Source organism: Mercenaria mercenaria, chromosome 14 (assembly GCF_021730395.1).
Source record: "Mercenaria mercenaria strain notata chromosome 14, MADL_Memer_1, whole genome shotgun sequence".
Classification (NCBI taxonomy): domain Eukaryota; kingdom Metazoa; phylum Mollusca; class Bivalvia; order Venerida; family Veneridae; genus Mercenaria; species Mercenaria mercenaria.
Window position 1 is genome coordinate 45,235,935 of NC_069374.1, and position 21,767 is coordinate 45,257,701.

The following is a 21,767-nucleotide window of genomic DNA, read 5'->3' on the forward strand; positions in this document are numbered from 1 at the left end:
TATTTTTAATTAATTAAACTACCCATGAATTCATTTTTAATATATACAGACGGAAACAGTCAATATCGATCTGTGAGGCCTGAACTATCGCTTAGTGTCAAAATCTCAAAGAAAATTCAAAGACAAAGGTAGCTGAGTTTGCGAAAATTCCGGATTTTCAAACTAAATCCGGAGACTGTTAATGATAGAGATTCTGATGTCCTGGCCTTTTAATTGCTAAATGTGGCTAAATTAGCATTGTACGCTCCCTAACTATGAGTTAAAAGCCTTTATCCGATCTTCCTCAAACTTGGTCAGAATGTGTACAAACATAATTTGTCCTATTAATTGTTTTCAGTACCATTGTTTTGACGGGCGTGGTGTTAGTCACTCTCGTTTATTATTCCGACTTTTTTCATATTTATATAACGAAGCTTTGTGCGAACTGAGTATTATACTCACCGTATAAAGATCTACATGGAGTGGGGAGCGTTTTTGGGATTAAAAGTACGTTGCTCCTAAGTGTGTCTTATAAGGAGAGGAGCTCTATTCTGTCTCAAATACATAATCCACCAAAATATTCCTGCCGTTAATGCAATACATGTTTATGATAATTCATAAAAACAAACGCTCCAAACAGTTCATGTCAGGTTTCTATACTAGGTTATCTTTTCACTGCTACTGCAAGAAAAACACTTAATCAAAGCGGCCAGATATTATAAAAGGAATTGCAATATGGTATTTTTTTACTAAGCCCTATGTAAAATATTACTTTTGTCCAAATTCAAACCGTCACTATAACGTAACTACTGAACGATCACCACTTCACAGGCTAAATACGCATTTATTATATCCTTGCAATTGAAAAAACTACTTAAGTCTCAGAAGCCCGAAATTACTAAGACTTGTAAAATCGAATGAGGTCCTTACTATGTCCGGTGTAAAATTTCAATTTTTGAGGCCGCTATCCTGCCCTAAATATTGAATTCGACAACACAGCACCCGTTATTGTATTTCTAGAGCTAAATGAACAGTTATTGTTTCAATGCTATGGAGTAAATCTTCAGGTATAGTTTACAAGCTTAATACATAACCATTTTGTCAATGCAATTCGGGGAAAAACTTTAGTCATTGCGGTACAATATCACTAGGGTTTGTAAATTCGTGAGCCATATTCACTTCATCCTGCCCTAACTACTTCACGAGTTCGGCAGTACCGAACCTGTTATTGCAATACACAAGTTTAATACACAATTTTTGTTTCATTGAAAAAGGTCGCTTTACTCACACTAGCCAAGTATTACTAAATTGTGTAATACATGAGTGTGCAGTTTTAATTTCAATATTTGTCGAAATTTTGACCGTCATCCTGCCTTAATTATTGAGCATATTCTAGAACACATTAGAACTTATTTAAGCTCATCAGCTTAATAAACAGTTATTTTTTATTGCAATTGACTTAAAACACATCAGTCACAAACCAGTATAAATCAGGTTTTTAATATCGTCTACAGTGCTCACTTTGTCCGGAGCAAAATATGACACCGTCATTCAACTCGAACAATCCAACGAATTTACCAGCGCAGCTCCTCATATTGTAGTCCAGGAGCACAAAAAGAAGTTTCTTTTTCATCGCAATTTAGAAAAGAACACTTTACTCAAAGTAGTCCGATAACACTTTTAAATGCTTTTAATATAGATGGTTCTGACTTTGTCCTGTATTCAATTTAATTCTTTGTCCAACTTGAGACCGTCATCTTTCTCAAACTAATTAATATTCGGCTGCGCAGCTCCTCAAGTTACAATTCACAGGCACAATATATAATTTCATGTGCGGTTCTCACTTTTCCGGTGTTTTATTTTGATTTTTGTCCAAATTGAAACCGTCACCCAGCCCTAAGAACTGTCCTTATTATTAAAAGTATTCGGCAGCGCTGAACCTTTTATTACAGTACATTTCATTAATAATCTGTAATCTGTTTTTGTTTGATTGCAACTTACTAACGAACATTTGGATTACAGCGAAGCAGTATAACTTAGGCTCATAATATCAATTGCGGTTCTCTCTTTGTCCGTTGTAAAATTTCAAACTTTGTCCAAATTGAGACCGGCAACCAGTCCTAACTACTGAACGAATTCAGCAGCGCAACACCTCTCACATTCACCCTGCGTTAAGTACTGAACGACGGCACTTCTTATTACGGTTCACAAGCACAATGAACAGTTTCTTTTCTTCATTGCAATTGACTGAAAAACACTAAAGTCATAGTGGACCGACATTACTAATAACTTCAACTTTATTTGCAGTCAATAAGTACAATAAATAGTTTCATTGCAATAGTTTACAAGCTGAATACATAATTGATTTTTCAATTCAGGGAAAAGCACCCCAGTCACAGTGGCCCGATATCACTAGGGTTAAAACTTTGTGATATCTTGTGCCGTTCTCAGTTTGCCCGGAATAAAATTTCAGTTTTTGTCAAAATTAAGATCTGCATCCTTTCTTAACTACTTAACGATTTCGGCAGCTCTGAACCTCTTATTGCAGTACATAAATGTACAAACATTTAATACATAGTAATTCTTCTTTGGAAAATAGCACATTAATCAGATAACAAGCAAGCAGAACAGATACCATTCCATTGCATTGGAGCGAAAAAGACTTTTGTCGCAGTTTACAGATAAAGATAGGGTTTGTAATATAGTGTTTGTAACTTTGTTTGTTGATATATTTCAATTTTGGTCCAGATTTTGACCATTTTACAACCCTTATAATTTGCAATTATTTTACAGATTTTGACCATTATACAATATTACTAAGGCGTGTAATATCGTATGCGGTTCTGACTTTATCCGGTGTTAAATTCAATACCTTGCCCGAATGGAGATTTAACTAGTTATTAAACTTGGCCGAGGTCTCATAGTCAAACACATTTTGTTCATTTTTGGTGGAGATCGGATGAGAAATATTTGACTTAGAGTGCGGACAAGAGTAAAAAGGCCGATTTTTGGTAATCCAAGGGCCATAACTCCAATACGCACGGACCGATTTAGCTAGTTATCAAACTTGGCTGAGGTCTTATTGTCAGACACATTTTGTTTAAGTTTTGAAATCGGATGAGAATTGTTTGACTTAGAGTGCGGACAAGCTTTGTGACAGACACACAGACACAGACACACACACACACACAGACTGGAGTAAATCAATATGTCTCCCACACCACTGTGTTGTGGGAGACATAATTAAACAAAAGAATTTTAGTCAAATTTACCCATTATTACTTACCGTATTTTCGGACAATAGGCCACTGCCACTGCGTATGTTTTAACTATGTCAGAAATAAAATTGACGGTAAAGGCCGCTCCGGCATATTGGCCGCGGCCTATACTCCGCAAAGCGGCGAATTTGACAATGTTGTATAAAGACTAGCTGTTCCGATAAATAGTCATTGAAGTCGGTTGTATTTCAAAGGCCCTCTAGACAAAATTGTCCATTCTGTACACTTAACTTAATTAGATCGGATAAGCAGAATATGGCTACATCGACGAGAAACAGAAAATTGTTTAATTTATATATAATATGCCAAGATGAAAATCCGTTGTTTATTTAAAATTTCTGCATAACAATTTTTATAAACATTGTAATCAGACTACACATATTTGAAGCAGTACCGGAAATCGTCTGTTTGCGTCCGTTCGTCATTTGTCTACAGAACAATAAAGATGCGAAACAACTGGGTTAATTTCACAGTTTGTCTTTTGTTTTCAAATACACGCTGAAATCATGGAGATTTTACAAAGATGGGAATTCTTTGAATTATGAACATAAAACATATTGATTTCGTGTTAAAATCTATTTCCCATACCGAGGTATAATATGTACATTATTTATAGGCCATATGAAAGGCCCATTTAGAAAAAAATAAAATGACGTATAGGCGGCTTCGACGTATAGGCTGCACCCCTGAAAATTTCACTTTTTTAACGTATAGGCCGCGGCCTATTGTCCGGAAAATACGGTATAATTTGTTGTACCCTGTGCAGTTAGAACTTAGCCCGGTATAAAATTGTAATAATCGTTAAAATTGAGACTGTCATCCTGCCCTTATTATTGAATGTATTCGGCAACGCAGCAGCTTCCATTATTACAGTTAACAAGAACAATAAACAGTTACTCTTTCATTGCAACTGAGCAAAATACATTTTAGGCACAGTTGTACGATATTTTAAAGGCTTGTTATGTCGTATCTGCTTCTCAGTTTGTCCGCTGTAAAGTTTCATGTTTCGTCCAAATAGTCACCGTCATCTTCCCTTAGTTACTTAAGGTATAGATCCATGTTTCGGAGAAAAAAGTTCGAACGTGATCAAATCATAAAAAGAACGCATTGTTTTACATGAAAATTGAACAGCCTACAAAACATTTATATTATTCTACAAAACCATTGCCAATTTACTTATATATATGTTGAATTCCGGAAAGGGACTGCATGAAGGGGCAACACTTCTGGACAGTTCAGCGGCTTTAAAAACTCACCATTTTATAAAAGCTATAACATGTTTTCGTTTTGATGCATTTGCAACATCGTGCGAGTGTTTAAACTTTACACAACCAGGTAAAACATGGTTTTTGACAATTGTTTACATTTATTTCTTTGTCATTCTTATTTAAAGGGGGACAACTCATTAAGAACATTTTAAGTATCCGACAGAACAGTAAAACATGTATTGGACAGATAAGTTGTTTGTCAAGATGTTGTTCATTTACTAAAAAAAAATGTTGTTTTGTGATATACTGCTAAACCTTAAAGAAGTCGGTAGCGCAGAACCTCCATTTGCAGTTCACAAGCTTCAAAATCCAGATACTTTTTCATTTTTATTTAGTGAAAACACTTTAGGTACAGTTGCCCGATATTACTTAGGCTTGTAATATGGTACGCGGTTATCAATTTGCCCAGTGTTAAGTTCTATTATTTTAGACGAACATCTTAATACCACAGTCACACATACGGCGCGGATAGCTACGTTTACCTACGGATAGAAACGTAGTAATTCGTACCTATCCGTACCTGAACCGTACGGATTGATACGGGTTACTACTGTAAGCACCCTGGCTTTTGTGTTTCTGACAAATATGTATACAGGATGGACTAGGAATATTTAATCTGCACTCTTAATCACTCTTATCATATTCGCTGAGTAAATCGCATCATTGCTGTGTCAGTCTTGTCGAGTGGAAGATCTACGTTGTTTCAGATGATCAGTTTTGGTGGAGAAAGCTGAGTGCGAAAGTTGAGCCAGTGGTGAGAAAGTTGTTTGTGACTAAGAGCACGGATTACGAAGAAACCATTTCTATAAAATGGTTTGTTGTAGATATGAATCGGGCTATGGTGGAGGAACTGATCCTATAAATACACTTTAAATGATAACAGTAATGAAGTTCAGAGTTTTATATGTTATTTAATTTAACGATAACGTATTCAATATATTAACGACAAAATATGCTTCTTACAATAAAAATGATAAACACGTAGGAGATTAAAGGCAGACACAGCAATGGACCAGTTGCAAAGAACTACTTTCAGCCATTTAGTTTTTATCAAAGTTCTACTAAAACCATATTTTATAATATAGAGATCTACGATATAATTCACAATTCTAGAATATAGCGATAGTATAGTAAAGGAAATTTGGTAAACCGCTTGTACCTAAAGCTTCAGAGCTTGACTGCATTTTTGAAAGTTGTTGAAGATCGAACTTTAAAAGTAGATCAATGTTATTGTTATTGTTGCAACTGACCCAGATTGCTGGAACGTGCGTCCTTTTATAAGTGACGCAATGCTGGAAGGGATGCTGGAATGCTGGGGACCAATCAAAATCCTTGACACAAAAAGCGCGCTGTCAGTGTAATCAGGTCAAGTCACAGTAAACATTAAATAATATGGAATTAACGTAAACTGTGCTGCTATAAAGGGATTAAAAGGTAAGGGCAGATACAAAGAATTGATTTAAAAAGGGGAACTGATATAATTGTCTCCGATAAACCAAAATAGAGACGAAAATATAGCGTTCCAGCATTTTCCAGCATTGCGCGTTCAAAGCAGACAAATAGTTACACGGAGCGTTCCAGAATATTCCTGAAGTTTGCTAATAACATATTTGCTTCCGAAAAAGATTTACTTTTAAAACAATCAAAGTTAACAAAACAGTATTCTATGGCAATATAAATCAGTCATTTAAGCATTCCCTGCAAAATTACCAAAATTCATGCGCAAACATTCATAACAAAAATGGCGGACATATTCAACTTGTAAATACATCATGCAGGAATGCTGGAAATCGAAATATTAACAAAAGTGATTTATAACAAGCAAAGATTCTCTGATGAAATCAAAGTGTTATGTCAGTATTAAACATACATTAAAGGAAACTGGAGTAAAATCTGTATTTTACACATGGTGAGCACTGGTTCGTAAAGTTAATGATATCCGGATACATGAAAGTTCGGTTATCAGATTTCCAGCTATTACACTCTCCCCACCTTAATATGTGAACTTCTCCTGAAGTTGACACCATACAATAAACATCAATGAGCAATTATATGATTATGAACATGCACAGTTAATAATCAATTTATAAATAATGCACATTATTGATAATTAAAATATAATCTTTGGTACAGTTTTAATATGAAACATCTCCGTTAGATTCTCTATCAAAATTTTAACTGAACCATTTCACAGTTCATAACTAAGTACATTTCTTCTACACTTCATAGTTCATAATGGTGCATCTTTAAGTCTTTTCACAGTTCATACAGAAATACCTTCTAATACTTCACAGTTCATAGCATTATACTTAAAACTTCACTGTTCATAATGCTTTTACTTAACGCTCCTCATTCAAAGATACGTCATATTTAAATAGTTCATCAGCACTTCATAGTTCATAATGCGCAAATAGTTCATGAACATTTCACATGTAATACTTTGAAAGTTTGTGATAACTTCGCTGTTTGCAGTACGTAAAAGTTAATGATCACTTCATTGTTCATTATACTAAAGAAAGTCCATGAATGCTTCGCGTATAATATTTTAAAAGTTCATGATTATTTCACAGTCCATAGTACTTAAATAGTTCATGGTCACTTCACGGTCTGTAATACTTAAAACAGTTGTGATAAATTCACTATTATACCTAAACAGACTGTCCATAGTACTTGAATAGTTCATGGTCACTTCACGGTCTGTAATACTTAAAACAGTTGTGATAAATTCACTATTATACCTAAACAGAATGTCCATAGTACTTGAATAGTTCATGGTCACTTCACGGTCTGTAATACTTAAAACAGTTGTGATAAATTCACTATTATACCTAAACAGAATGTCCATAGTACTTGAATAGTTCATGGTCCTTCACAGTTTGTAATAGATTCACTATTATACTTAAAAAGAATGTCCATAGTACTTGAATAGTTCATGGTCCTTCACAGTTTGTAATACTCCAAACAGTTCAGAGTTCTTAATGTGGTAATAAGTTCACCAGTTATAATACTTAAAAATAATCCACAGTCCTTGCGCGGAAAATAGTTTACAGTTCATTACGTTAATGAAAAATTACCAATGTATGTATGTATATATATATATTAATCAGTATTATGTATTCCAGGGTGTAGATTCCTCAGATGTGTTAAGATGTGGTCCTGGCTTTCAGGATGATGTTTGTGGTCGCCCCTCGATGGTTAATCTTAGTGGAATGTGTTTCATACTTTGAAGAAGAGTGGAAGGTGGAGTTGGTGAGAATGACGGGATTATTGCTATCTGATTTTCTGTTGAGCTGGTATCTTTTCCTACAGCGATGTTCTTGATGACCTCATAGTTGTATTCTAGCATTTTTGTTGTTGGTCCAGTGTGGTGCAGTTTGGTTCCAGGTAAGACTAAGTAATTGTATTTAAAAAGTAGTGTGGTTCGGTCCAGATGTTTGAAGTTAATGTTGTTTTGGTATTCCAGGGACATTGCCGCAAATTCAACTGCCAAAGCTTTCTGGTCATGTGTGAAGTAGGTCCAGTCATTTGGTGGCCAAAAGAGAGTAGGTGTAATTGAAATGCTTCCTTCTGGTACAGCGCTCCACTCTCTTCTTCCGGGTGGAAGAATTGGCATACTGCCGCTCATCAGAAGTGCTTTTGCTAATACAGATGGAGTGATGTGTATTGGTGTTGGTCTATATATCGGTGCTGCTGCTGGATTCTGTGTGGGGGTTGTTGGTTCATACAAATGTGCTGGTGCTGCTGGATTCTGGGTGGTAGTTGTTAGTCTAAATGATGTTGCTGGTGCTGGTGGTGTCGGATTCATGATGGTCGTTGGTTGGTATGGTGGTGTTGGTGCTGTTGTATTCTGGGTGGTTGTTGTTGGTCTGAATGATGGTGTTGATGCTGATGCTGCTTGCTTCATGATTGGTGTCGTTGGCTCATATGATGGTGTTGGTGCTGAGTTAAAAAGTGGTGGAGGCCTTGGTGATGATACATTTGAGTGGTGATCTGGTGAGCTTTGTGGACAGTCAGTACCAAAAGAGATAGGTGTCGGTGTGTGAAGTGAGTCTAGATCATCTTCGTAGTCAGCTTGTTTTGGCGAGAAGATTGTCGTTGTTAACACTGGTGCTGTCGTGACGGTGTTTGTTGTGAGAAGTGTTGTTGCTGTAGTAGTTGTTGGTATTGCGTTGGTGCTGGTCACTGCTGAAGAAGTTGTTGTTGTTGCTGTCGTTGATGTATTGGTGCGGGTCGCTGTCTGAGATGTTGTTGTTGTTGTTGTTGTTGTGTTTACAAGGGTGCTGGTCACTGCTGAAGAAGTTGTTGTTGTTGTTGTTCTATCGGTACAGGTTGCTGTTAGTGTTGTAGTTATCGCACTGGTGCAGGTCACTGGTTGAGATGTTGTTTTTGCTACTTTGGCTGGGACATCAGTCTTCAACCACACAGAAGTTAGAAATTTAACGTCAATCCCAAGGATAGTTGCTAGTTCTGACTTGACTGAAGTTGAATCTGGATGAAACCTCCAGGGACCTGTCGGTGGAGTGAAGCTGGGATCCAGCGACATCATTTTGTGGATGAGGGGTGTTGTGACGGCTGGATCCCTTAAACCGGCATCTTGTATCTGTGCCTTGATGACTTCGTTATTGGTGTTTAGAAAAATGACCACTGTATCTTGATTAGACATGTTAATTTGCTTAAGAGTAAACATTGGACCATGCTGTCTTTTGTTTGCCTTCTTAGGGTTGGCAGCCTTTGACCTTGCTGTCCGCCAGCCCTCTCGCCAGCCTGTAATTCCGGGGACACGCCCAGTTGACCATCTGGTGATGGCTTCACGAGCAAACTTGGCCTCTTCGGAGTCGTAATTTGGCTGCTTATGGTAAGTCTGTATAAATGACTCGGGATTCCTGGCAAAGAAGAAACAGTTCTCCAGGGACAGTGCTCTTTCAGGAAAATCCTGATATATGATCGTGTGGTGATCCCGTACATGCCGTTTAAGATCTTGCGGATGACGAAATTCACGTACCTTCTGTTCCACACACCATGCACAGACAACTCTGGCAGAAGTATGGTTTGCCTTGATGTTATGATTTGAAAGATCCCTCTGGTTATTAAATACTGACGGACACTTGTCACAAGGGAACGTTGCACTGCCCGATGATTTACCAACTGGAATGTACAATATACTTTAGTTTAGTTATCAAGTAAATATCATCTTGAATAATTTCACAATTCAGCAAATTACATCACATCGACTTATCCTAACATATTCGGAACTTTATTGGCTGATTTAGTGCAACTCTTGCTGTGTCTACCAGTCGATTCACAATTCACAAAAAAATATTCTTGTTGACTTCACATCTATATCAAGTTGGATACTATATCCGGATGTAAAATTAAACACAAATACTGAGCAAATCGCAGGTGGGTGATCAGTCCTCCTTCATTACTCAGGTTGAGCGCTCAAAAAAAAAAAGTATATATACGTGCACGCTTTGGTGGAGACCACTGTCTCACTGATATCACTTCTACACAAGAAATATTTTTGAATTGAATCAGACAGCAGTTGTTTTTTTTATATGCACATCTCAGCCGGTTGAGTTTATTTGAATTATAATTGTGATGGCAAAATAATTATCTAGGTGTGTGGTGGGTGGGGGGGGGGGGCAGATTTTCTTGTTGAATGTTGACTTTGTTAACTCATATAAGTATAGGTACTGATGACTGGAACTGTTATGGGTAGTGAACCTGGGGAAGTATTACTGAAGTGCATTGGACAATGCCTTTCTAATAGAAATCAGCCATTCAGGTATATGTGAGCATTTGTACAAAGTAAGTCTGTCTATATGTATTGCTTTTGCTGGAACACTTTGTGAACGTTTGACTAGGTATACTAGGTCATCTATTTTCTTCGTAACTATGTAGGGACCTTTCCATTGTGCGGACAACTTACTGCAAACACCATGGCGTCTAGATGTGTCATGCAACCATACGGGATCTCCTGGGTTGAAAGCTCGCTTCTTGGCATACAGGTCATAATGCCGCTTGCGATACTGGCTTTTGGTGTGAAGGGTTTTTCGTGCAATTTCATGAACACTTTCTAGCTGCTGTTGGAGGTGTTCTACATAGGTTTCTGGTGTGTCAGTTGTACTACTTTGTGGGGGTAAACCTATATAGGCTTGCAGAGGAAGGACATTCTCTCTCCCAAACACCATTTTATTTGGAGTTTGACCTGTGCTGGCATGAACTGAAGACCGATAGGCCATCATAACCTGTGGTAAGTACTGGTCCCATGCACGCTGGTTTGTGTTGCAATACATGCTCAGCATAGTTTTAAGTGATCTATTGAAGCGCTCTACATTTCCATTCGCTTGCGGGTGGAAGGGCGTAGATCGGGTGTGATGTATTTGCAGCTGCTTACAGATGGCTTCAATTAAATTAGAGACAAAGTTTGTACCTTGATCTGTGTGGATTTGCATGGGTACACCAAATCTGCAGACATATTCATTAACAAATGCTTTCGCTATCGTTTCGGAGAGCTGATTTGGCAAGGGTATGGCCTCTGTCCAACGTGTGAAACAGTCACATATAACTAAAATATAAACATTCTGTCGGTCAGTCTTTGGAAGGGGACCAAATATGTCCAGTGCACACTTTTCCTGTGGTTCAAGTACTTGCGTCAGACCCATAGGTGATTTAGGGGGTTTAGAGGGTTTACGTGCTGCGCACATGTGGCATTTCATGCAGAACTTTTCAACATCACCCTTAATACCAGGCCAGTAAAAGGTTTGTCTGATTTTCTCTAGTGTCTTATCCAAGCCTAAGTGGGCTGACGAAGGAATATCATGCATGCAATGAAGCACGTCAGCTCTTCGCTGTATAGGTACCACCAGTTGGCAATAGTGATGATCACTGTCATCATACCAGGTGCGAAACAGACAACCATCATGTAGTGATAGCCGGTCCCACATACGCCACAGTACTTTAGTAGTATTGTTTGTACCAGCAACTTGTTGCCAAGTGGGTCTGTTGTCTGAAATCTCTAGTGCATTAATGATGAAATGAATAGAGGAATCACCAAGCTGCTGATCTCTAATTTCTTTAGAAGACCAGTTTGGAATTACAAAAGATGTGTGTTTAAAAACAGAAAAAGAATCAGTCTGACTTCGTGTTGATGCCCGTGCAACATGTGAATCCGGATTGTCAGAAGAGGGCAAGAGGGCAGAAGGGTCTGAATCGCAATTATGTTGCTGCAAATGTGTATCGTCTGATTCATTGTCTACATTAATTTCATTGGTCACATTATCACTTGCATTTTGTTGCTTAGTACATTTTGTGCAAGGTGATCTAGAGAGGGCATCTGCATTTCGATGTTGGGTGCCTGGGCGATGGGTCACATTTAAGTCATATGTGCCCAGTACTTCAAGCCATCTTGCGACTTGACCAGAAGGCTGTTTAAGGTTCCTCATCCATGAGACCGCAGCATTATCAGTTCTCAATAAGATGGGTTGCCCATACAAATAATGGTGAAATGCCTTGAGTGCATGGACGACCGCCAGGAGTTCTTTTCGTGTTACACAATAGCTTTTCTCATGTTGATTTAAGCTTTTACTGTAGTATGCGATAACAACTTCTCTATTGTCTTGCAATTGCGAGAGTACTGCTCCAGTAGCAAAATGGCTCGCATCCGTGTCAAGTATGAATTTCGCGTCTGGTCTTGGATAACCTAGTATTGGGGCTGACGTCAAAGCTTGTTTAAGTTGATCAAAGGCATTTGCGCAATCTTCTGTCCATAGAAATTTGTTACTTTTCTCACAAAGCTTGTGCAATGGGCGAGCTATTTTGGCATAGCCATGTACAAAACGTCTGTAATACGAACAAAGTCCGAGAAAAGATTTTGTTGTTTTTGCATTGTGGGGTATGGGCCAGTCGCGAACCGCTTTGATTTTTTCAGGATCTAAACTAAATGTCCTAAGAATTTAACTTGCTTTTGAAAGAAGATGCATTTTGATGGTTTACATGTCAGACAGGCGTGCTGTAAGCGTTCGAAAATATGTTCTAGGCGTTCAAGGCCCTCAGTTACTGTTGTACATGGCACAATGATGTCGTCCATATATAAAAGACATTCAATCCATTGTAGGCCACGGAGAACATTTTCCATCAGTCTTTCAAATGTCGATGGCGCATTAGCGAGACCAAAACTCATTACTGAAAATTGATATAAACCCATAGTTGTAGCAAATGCTGTTTTCTCTTTATCTTCTTCTCTCATACCAACTTGCCAGTAGCCACTGTTCAGGTCTAGAGAACTGAAATACTTAGACCCAGACAGTGCGTCAATGCAGTCGTCCACACGGGGAAGAGGGTAGGCATCCTTTACTGTGAGATCATTTAATTTTCTATAATCTAAACAAAATCTAGGGGTGCCGTCCTTTTTAGTAACTAATACTACAGGTGATGCCCAAGCACTTTTAGAAGGCTCAATGATACCTCTTTTTAGCATTTTATTAACTTCATCTTTTTCGATTTGACGCTTACCGAGGGGCAAACGCCTGGGAGGTTGACGAATAGGGTGAGCATCTTTAGTGTCGATAGCATGTTGAACAATATCAGTGCGACCTATGTCCTCAGCATTTTTTGAAAAGACGCCCTGATATTTATGCAGTAGTTGAGCAAGACTTTGTTTTTCGAGTTCAGTTAGATGCGTAGAGCTACGTTCAAGGAGATCTAAAAGGTGGTCAGGGAAAGGAGTGTTTTCTGTAGGTTCTAGTACTGAGGCAATTCTCTCCTGTTGAATTTCTGGTTCAAAGTAAGACTCACATGTACCTAAAGTAGTTTTCTTATATAATGTTATATCAGACTGACCATAGTTCATTACATTCATTATGAGATTTTTAGAGGTCACATCAACAATGCCGCCCATGATGCAAACTTCACTTTTTGCCATGAGTTCAATTGAAGGCTCTACAAAACCCTGCTGCGTCAAGTGTTCTTTTTGTGGTATTTTAATAGAGACCATCTTGCGAGTATGGGACGGAAGTTTCACGGTCTCTTGAAGTTCAACTCTACAAATCTGATTAGCTTGACCACCTGTCCAAAGTGGGACAAAATTCTGACCTATTACAAGGCAAGACTTTCTGTAATTAATGCTATCAACATGTTGGCGCAAAAAATCTTCACCTAAAATACCGTCTGTTTCCATGCTGCAGACGACAAAAGATAGATCAAAACGTTCATTGGCCATTTCAATCAGGAGATCAGCACTTCCTGTAACAGCCATGGAGTCCCCATTTATGGTCTTAAGAACCTTAGACATAGGACGAAGTTGAAAAGTGCGTTCAGTTCCGATTTCACGTAACGTTTTCTCAGAAAGTAGTTAAGTAGTTGCACCACAGTCTATTAGAAAATTTATTGATGCAGACCCTACTTGACATGTTACATAAAAACCATTGTCATATTTATTGAAATTCGAACCTGAACGAGCTGAGTGAACTTCGTGTTGTGTATTTTGTAATGTAGGCCTATTTGTTGACATTGTCGCTGACCCTTGACCTTCAGAGTCAGCGCAAATTAGTTTTCCTGCCTCGGTGCAGGAGAGGAGTTTGCCTTAATATCAGTGGTATTGTTGCTGAAATGTCGCACATCAGTATTTCTTTGAATATTGTGATGTACATTATGTTGCTGGGGATGTCCGAATGCATTTTGCCTATTTCTGTTTGTGTGGTTATGCCTGACATTGAGATTATTCGGACATGATGCCCACATGTGATCGGTTGAATTACAACCAAAACATGTTTTAACACTTCTCGGTTGCGACGCGGATCTGTGAACATTTCGTGATGATTCTATTTTATCAAGTCTAGACTCGATGCGTTTGAGGGACAATTCAATGTCTGAAGTCGTATTGCGCGAATCGCAAGCTCGAACATTTGACACAGGAGTCCCGAGAATGGACTCGTAACGCTCGATTACCGCTACAGCATCGTAGATAGTAGAGCAGTTGTGATCCATGCACCTACATTTCATTTCAATAGAAACTAGTTTGTATAGCTGATTCAATGCTAGTTTTTCTTGTGAATGATGATCAAGATCCGAATAAGCCTTTTGGGAGAGCTGCCGGAGATCATCTGCCAGTGATGCAATGCTCTCCCCCTTTAGACGACGCCTATTTTCTAACTTGCTTAACCATAAACATTGATGTTTACTGCTGCTACCGAAGCGCTCAGACAGACGGACGGACAAAAGCCGATAATCACGTCGTTCATGCTCTGTTAGACTCATGTAAAAATTTCTTGCCGGACCGCGTAAACTTGTAGCAAGCATTAAAACTTTCGTTCTATTGTCCCATAGAGACAGCTCGGAACAGTCTTCGAAATGAGATACATACTGTTCAAAACTATTCGATCCGTCATACGTGTCGGGTTTAATCATTGTATGCTGGGGTGTAGCACGTAGGGGACTGTGGTATAAATTGTCCCCACGATCTGAATCAAAATGATATGCAGGTTCATACAGAGGGGTCCTGTTCTCATTGATGTAATTCATTCTGTCGGGAACACGGAATGTTCGCGGTGTTGGATTATGACAATCATTTCGCATGTGTCTCATCGCATCATTATGTTGCGGAGCAGAGTTTGTGTTATTTTGTGAGATATCATGTCTAGATCCAGTACTTTCATCATTGTTGAAATTGATTAACATTTCTGAATTATCAGTTGCGTCTATCGTCTGCGTTTCGGATGAAATATCACGTGCATCAGGCCGATCAAATGAAATCTCAGGGTCAGGTGTAGCCATTTTGATATGTTTATTGAAAAAATAAGTTGACAATCTTTTTGCCTATGTATTTGTTTATTTATTGCATAGAAATATATGAATGAATAAAGCTTATAAATACATGCAGATCTAGGTGTTTCAGTTCGATCACTCGGTCTGTTTTATTAGGCACTTACAGACCGCGCTTCTGACACCAAAAATTGTAAGCACCCAGGCTTTTGTGTTTCTGACAAATATGTATACAGGATGGACTAGGAATATTTAATCTGCACTCTTAATCACTCTTATCATATTCGCTGAGTAAATCGCATCATTGCTGTGTCAGTCTTGTCGAGTGGAAGATCTACGTTGTTTCAGATGATCAGTTTTGGTGGAGAAAGCTGAGTGCGAAAGTTGAGCCAGTGGTGAGAAAGTTGTTTGTGACTAAGAGCACGGATTACGAAGAAACCATTTCTATAAAATGGTTTGTTGTAGATATGGATCGGGCTATGGTGGAGGAACTGATCCTATAAATACACTTTAAATGATAACAGTAATGAAGTTCAGAGTTTTATATGTTATTTAATTTAACGATAACGTATTCAATATATTAACGACAAAATATGCTTCTTACAATAAAAATGATAAACACGTAGGAGATTAAAGGCAGACACAGCAATGGACCAGTTGCAAAGAACTACTTTCAGCCATTTAGTTTTTATCAAAGTTCTACTAAAACCATATTTTATAATATAGAGATCTACGATATAATTCACAATTCTAGAATATAGCGATAGTATAGTAAAGGAAATTTGGTAAACCGCTTGTACCTAAAGCTTCAGAGCTTGACTGCATTTTTGAAAGTTGTTGAAGATCGAACTTTAAAAGTAGATCAATATTATTGTTATTGTTGCAACTGACCCAGATTGCTGGAACGTGCGTCCTTTTATAAGTGACGCAATGCTGGAAGGGATGCTGGAATGCTGGGGACCAATCAAAATCCTTGACACAAAAAGCGCGCTGTCAGTGTAATCAGGTCAAGTCACAGTAAACATTAAATAATATGGAATTAACGTAAACTGTGATGCTATAAAGGAATTAAAAGGTACGGGCAGATACAAAGAATTGATTTAAAAAGGGGAACTGATATAATTGTCTCCGATAAACCAAAATAGAGACGAAAATATAGCGTTCCAGCATTTTCCAGCATTGCGCGTTCAAAGCAGACAGATAGTTACACGGAGCGTTCCAGAATATTCCTGAAGTTTGCTAATTACATATTTGCTTCCGAAAAAGATTTACTTTTAAAACAATCAAAGTTAACAAAACAGTATTCTATGGCAATATAAATCAGTCATTTAAGCATTCCCTGCAAAATTACCAAAATTCATGCGCAAACATTCATAACAAAAATGGCGGACATATTCAACTTGTAAATACATCATGCAGGAATGCTGGAAATCGAAATATTAACAAAAGTGATTTATAACAAGCAAAGATTCTCTAATGAAATCAAAGTGTTATGTCAGTATTAAACATACATTAAAGGAAACTGGAGTAAAATCTGTATTTTACACATGGTGAGTACTGGTTCGTAAAGTGAATGATATCCGGATACATGAAAGTTCGGTTATCAGATTTCCAGCTATTACACTACTTTAAGGTACGGCTCAGGTACGGATCGATACGGATTACACCGTTTCTATCCGTGGCTAGACGTAGTTATACCGCCGTATGTGTGACTGGGATATAAGATAACTACCGAAAGAAATTAGCAGCGCAGCAACTCTTATTGCAGTTCACAATCTAAATACACGGTTTTGTTTTTAATGCAATTGAGAAGAGAACACAAGGCCCAACTGCAGTGTATTACTAAAGTTTCTAACTGAGCAAAAACACTTTAGTGACCGTAGCCCGATATCACTAAGGCTTGTAAAATCGTGTCCAACTTCACTGTGTTTCCAAACTGAGACCATCATCGTGATTTAAATACTGAACGAATCTTCTGAATGCAGTTCACAGTCAAAATATACAGTCATTATTTCATTGAAATTAACGAACAGACATTTAAGTCGTAGTGACACAACATTAGTAATGTGTATAATATCGTGTGAGGTTATTTGTCTTATGTAACTTTTCATTTTTGGTCCAAATTGTATCTGAAATAATTCGACTGCCCACTACATCTTATTGCAATTCACAAGTTACGTAAATAGTTATTGCAACTGTTAAAACACAAGGGTCAAAGTGGCCCAATATTACTAAGGCTTGTAATATCATGTGCGGTTCTGACTATTTACTGGGTAAAATGTCATTTTTGTCCAGATTAATACCATCATTCTGCCCTTAATAATTAACGATTTGGCAGCGCTTCACCTCTTATTGCAGTTCAAAAGGTATAAAACACAGTAATGTTTTCATTGCAGAAAAGCACTTTAATCAAACTAAGGAAACAGGTATTATTTCATTTTCTGAGGAAAAAGCAGGTTCCCGATATTACCCAGAACTGCTACCGAATCCTTAATCCGATCTTCATCAAAATTTGTCAGAATGTGCAGATATAATATCTCGGTCAAATAATTTATTAACTAACAAAATTGTCTACGTCAGTTTGAAGTTATGGTCCCTTATTTGCCCTATAAAGTGTTCCCAGTACCATTGTTTTTGAGGGTCGTATTGTATGAGATTTGGTCAGACTTGTTTATTACTACAACTCTATTTCATCCGCATATACAAATTGAAACTTTATGCGAAATTAGTGTACGTGCACTCCGTATAAAGCACCAAGATTAGGGGTTTTCAACTTCGCAAGCCTAATAATGCTTGAAGATTCTGAGTCAAGTGTCTCTCAAGTCACTGGTTGTCAAGGTTCAGGCTCCTGAGATCTTGACCTTAGTCTTACTTACAACAAGAACAATAGGGGCAACTTCAACTTTCTTAATTAAGCCCATAATGCGATCAAGTTTTAAGGGTCTTGGTCTTCCAAAAGCAACAGTGGTCCTCAACTTTATAAGCCCAATCAAATTTTTAAGTTTGAAGGATCTAGGTTTAGTTGTTCTCAAGTTATTGAACGGAACCGTTTTCAAAGTTCAGGCCTCTGTGACCTAGGTCTGTGAACTATTGTTCCCCAGAACAATAGGAGATATCTACTTTATACGCCCAATCATGCTGTCACGCTTACATTTTCTGGATTGAGTGGTTCTCATGTTATTAGGCGGAAACCACTTTTAAGGTTCAGTTCCATGTGTGACCTTTGCAGTGCAATGTACCCCCCACGCCCCCGCAATCAATCACCACAAGAAATTGGCTACATATTAAATAGCAGTTATAAACCCATGCTTTGAGGTTGTAGAGGAAGTCGGAACAAACTTATTTCAAGAAAAATAACCCGGAGCGGAACGTGCACAGAATATGCACAGTTAGGCCTGATGCTAATCGCTGATGGAAAGTTTCATCTGAATCCGGCAAGATGCTATGAATCAAATTAGAACAATAATTTATATGCACAATATATGAATAAGAATCGAAGGGTAGTTGCTTATTATTGAAATATTATCCTACTGGGTTATGCACTTTTTCAAAATCAAATCGTATTTGTATTATTCTTCATTATCATTTTTATTTTTTTTAGCTATACTGTTTCTAGGTTAAAAAATTATATTGTTTAACCTTGTAACGGAACGTCTGATATATTATTATGTTGATATTGTTAAAAAAACATTTCGTATATTCAAATACCTGGGTGAATAGAGTCATGTTATCGTTGTTATCAACCATAAATGAACATTGCACTGTTTTTTTCCCTTCTGGTCTTTATTCGCAGGATGGACGTTATTCGAAGGTGGTTTTTAACACATGTTTGACTGCAGTACTTGCAAATCGACATTTTGGAGACAAAGTTTAATCAAATGCCTATGCCCTGCCGGCTAGCAGTGTTCGCTTTTTCTGAAAGTCCGTGGGACTCAGACCTCGCAAAAATGTTAAGTCACAGCCAAATATGATTGAGTCCCATGTTTTGTGACTACAGTATTGACAATTGTCCATGCTTTAAATAAACAACACCTCATTTAACTTCACAAATGTATTACAGTTCGGATAAACACAACACATGTATGAAGAAATTACAAATGTTAATCAGATATGGCTTAGACTAGTTAATTGTTACTCAAAAACAAAATGAAACAATAATTGACTAGAATTTCATATATAATACTTGACAAAAAATTTAATTATCCATACAATGTGTAACATAGGAATGAATGAAGTTACTAAAGTTAATAAATTACCATTTAGCTTTATCAAATAGTATTATGCATATGATGCATAAACAGATCTTTGTATGCATAAACATTGTGTTTCTAAGCATTAAAATTTAACTTGAAATACACTGTTGAACACAAAATTTTCTTTTAAATTAAAGCAACACTTTCCCATCAGAAATTGTTTAGTGTTTACTGTTTTTAACTAGATTTGTCTTGCAAACACTAGAGTAGAGACACGTCCGGCTAGCGACACGGAGCGAAACTTACTCTCCATTTTTCGGAAACATGACGTCACAACATGGCGGAGTTTTAAGCGTTGCACAGCTCAAAATCTTAATCTGTTTCATATGGCATGTAAAACTTATCTAAACGTATCCAATATTGTATCGTTGAATAATAAAAAATGTACATTAAACAGTTTAGTTTTTCTTACCTGTATCTCTTGTATTTTGCAGTTTTTGTCTACACTGATAGTCCTTTTTAATGTTTTCATAAGGGTTTAGCTTTGCATACGCCCTTGCTCAATTGCTTTACAACTTTATTATCTTCGTATGTAGATCTACTGAAAGACTACCAAAAATGCTTTTTCGTGTTTTCAATACACTCAGTTTTGCCGTCCGTTTCCCTAGTTGTGATTGCTATAAAATATAATCATAGTCTGCCAGGTATAATGCTTCTAAATGTAAATTTTACAAAATGGCAATTCTTTTATACACGTATGAAAAAGGATGAACATAATATGTACAATGATTTTGTCTTCTTACGAAACTTTTTATTCATATTATATTAGGGGTCCATGCTGTTAAAGATGGCCAATGGGGGAAGTGGAAGCCTATGTGGTTGTGTGGTATGGAGCTGGCACAGAAAACAGTTGGGATACTTGGACTCGGGCGGATTGGGTTTGGCGTTGCTAGGCGACTGAAGCCATTCGGAGTCAAAACAATTTTGTACCACGACGTTTGCAGAGTAGGTTACGCAGACGACTTCGGGGCCAGTTTCGTAGAATTTGATAAGCTCTTGATTGAATCAGATGTTATTTGTATTTGCTGTAATCTTACGCCACAAACAAAGCACAAATTCAACAAATCTGCTTTCAAAAAGATGAAAAGGCACGCCATATTGGTGAATAGCGGAAGAGGCGGAGTGATACAACACGATGATCTACTCGAGGCATTGATTTCTGGTGAAATTGCTGCGGCGGGACTGGACGTTACTGAACCAGAACCACTTCCGGCGGATCACCCGCTTGTTTGTCAACCGAACTGTATTGTTCTTCCGCACATGGGAAGTAACACTTGGGACTCTAGAAACAGTATGTCGGAAACAACAGCAAAGAACATTTTAGCAGTACTTGATAATCAAAATGCAGTGGGTTTGGTGCAGTAGAATGAGTGCTGAAACTTCTCCTCAACTGTCTGTAGATACTTCTGTGTTTTTTCTATAATTATTAGTTTTTGTAAATCATATCAAAAGGCTAATATTACTACTATTGAAATACTAGTATTAATTTCGTTACCAGTATGGAGATATTGAAGAAATACTGAACATTTATTTGCCTATATCTTTATAAATTACGTCTACTTTCAGAAAGACTTACTATTTAGGATTTTAGGTTTCAGCTCATTTCATTTAAAGTAGAAACCATTTTTGAATTACTAGATCATAAAATAATATATAGACACTGGGAACAAACGCCAGGCTTTAATTTGTAAAATGAATATATGGTTAAACAATATAACGATATTAAACAATTGTGATAAATGACGTAAATAGTCATATAGAAAAAATATTAATCATTGACAATTATACCAATTTACACTTAGGCTAATTAATAGAGAGTATAAATGTGATTTATTGTCGACGACTCCCCAGGTTTAGGCATTGGAAACAGATTTAATTGTGCATATACTATGAACGACTGGATATATCCCTCGCATCCCAAAGAATGAAATTATGAAAGTTCTGTCGCATAAAAGTATAGATTCTCTACTATTGCGATGGTGCTTTGTCCGTCTGACATCCGTTAGTTCTTGACCATTCTACCTCAATTTGCTTGAAAAAATAGGTCTACCTCGTTAGTTTGACTTAATGCAGTAGCGTTTTGTACTACTTTTTCTTATTTTTGTTTGACTTCGTTTTTAACGGAAGGAATATATCCGCTAACACAAGCAAAGAAAGTGTCCCAATTATTACAAGTATTCCGAGTGTTCCAAAAGCTTGAAACGTAAATGAAAACATAGCACTTTCAG

The 21,767-nt window shown here is 37.4% G+C and overlaps 2 protein-coding genes across 5 annotated transcripts in view; both read left to right on the forward strand.

Annotated features, from left to right (window-relative positions):
* The window catches only part of LOC123527475 (uncharacterized), a 577,437-nt gene that overhangs the window by 445,147 nt on the left and 110,523 nt on the right, over nucleotides 1–21,767 (forward strand). The gene's annotated exons all lie outside the window — the stretch shown is intronic.
* LOC128548310 (glyoxylate reductase/hydroxypyruvate reductase-like) lies at nucleotides 20,278–21,282 on the forward strand (the record flags this gene model as incomplete). The annotated part of the gene is made up of 1 exon (XM_053522794.1): nucleotides 20,278–21,282. A coding segment is annotated over one exon (627 nt), but the record flags the coding sequence as incomplete, so codon positions are not given.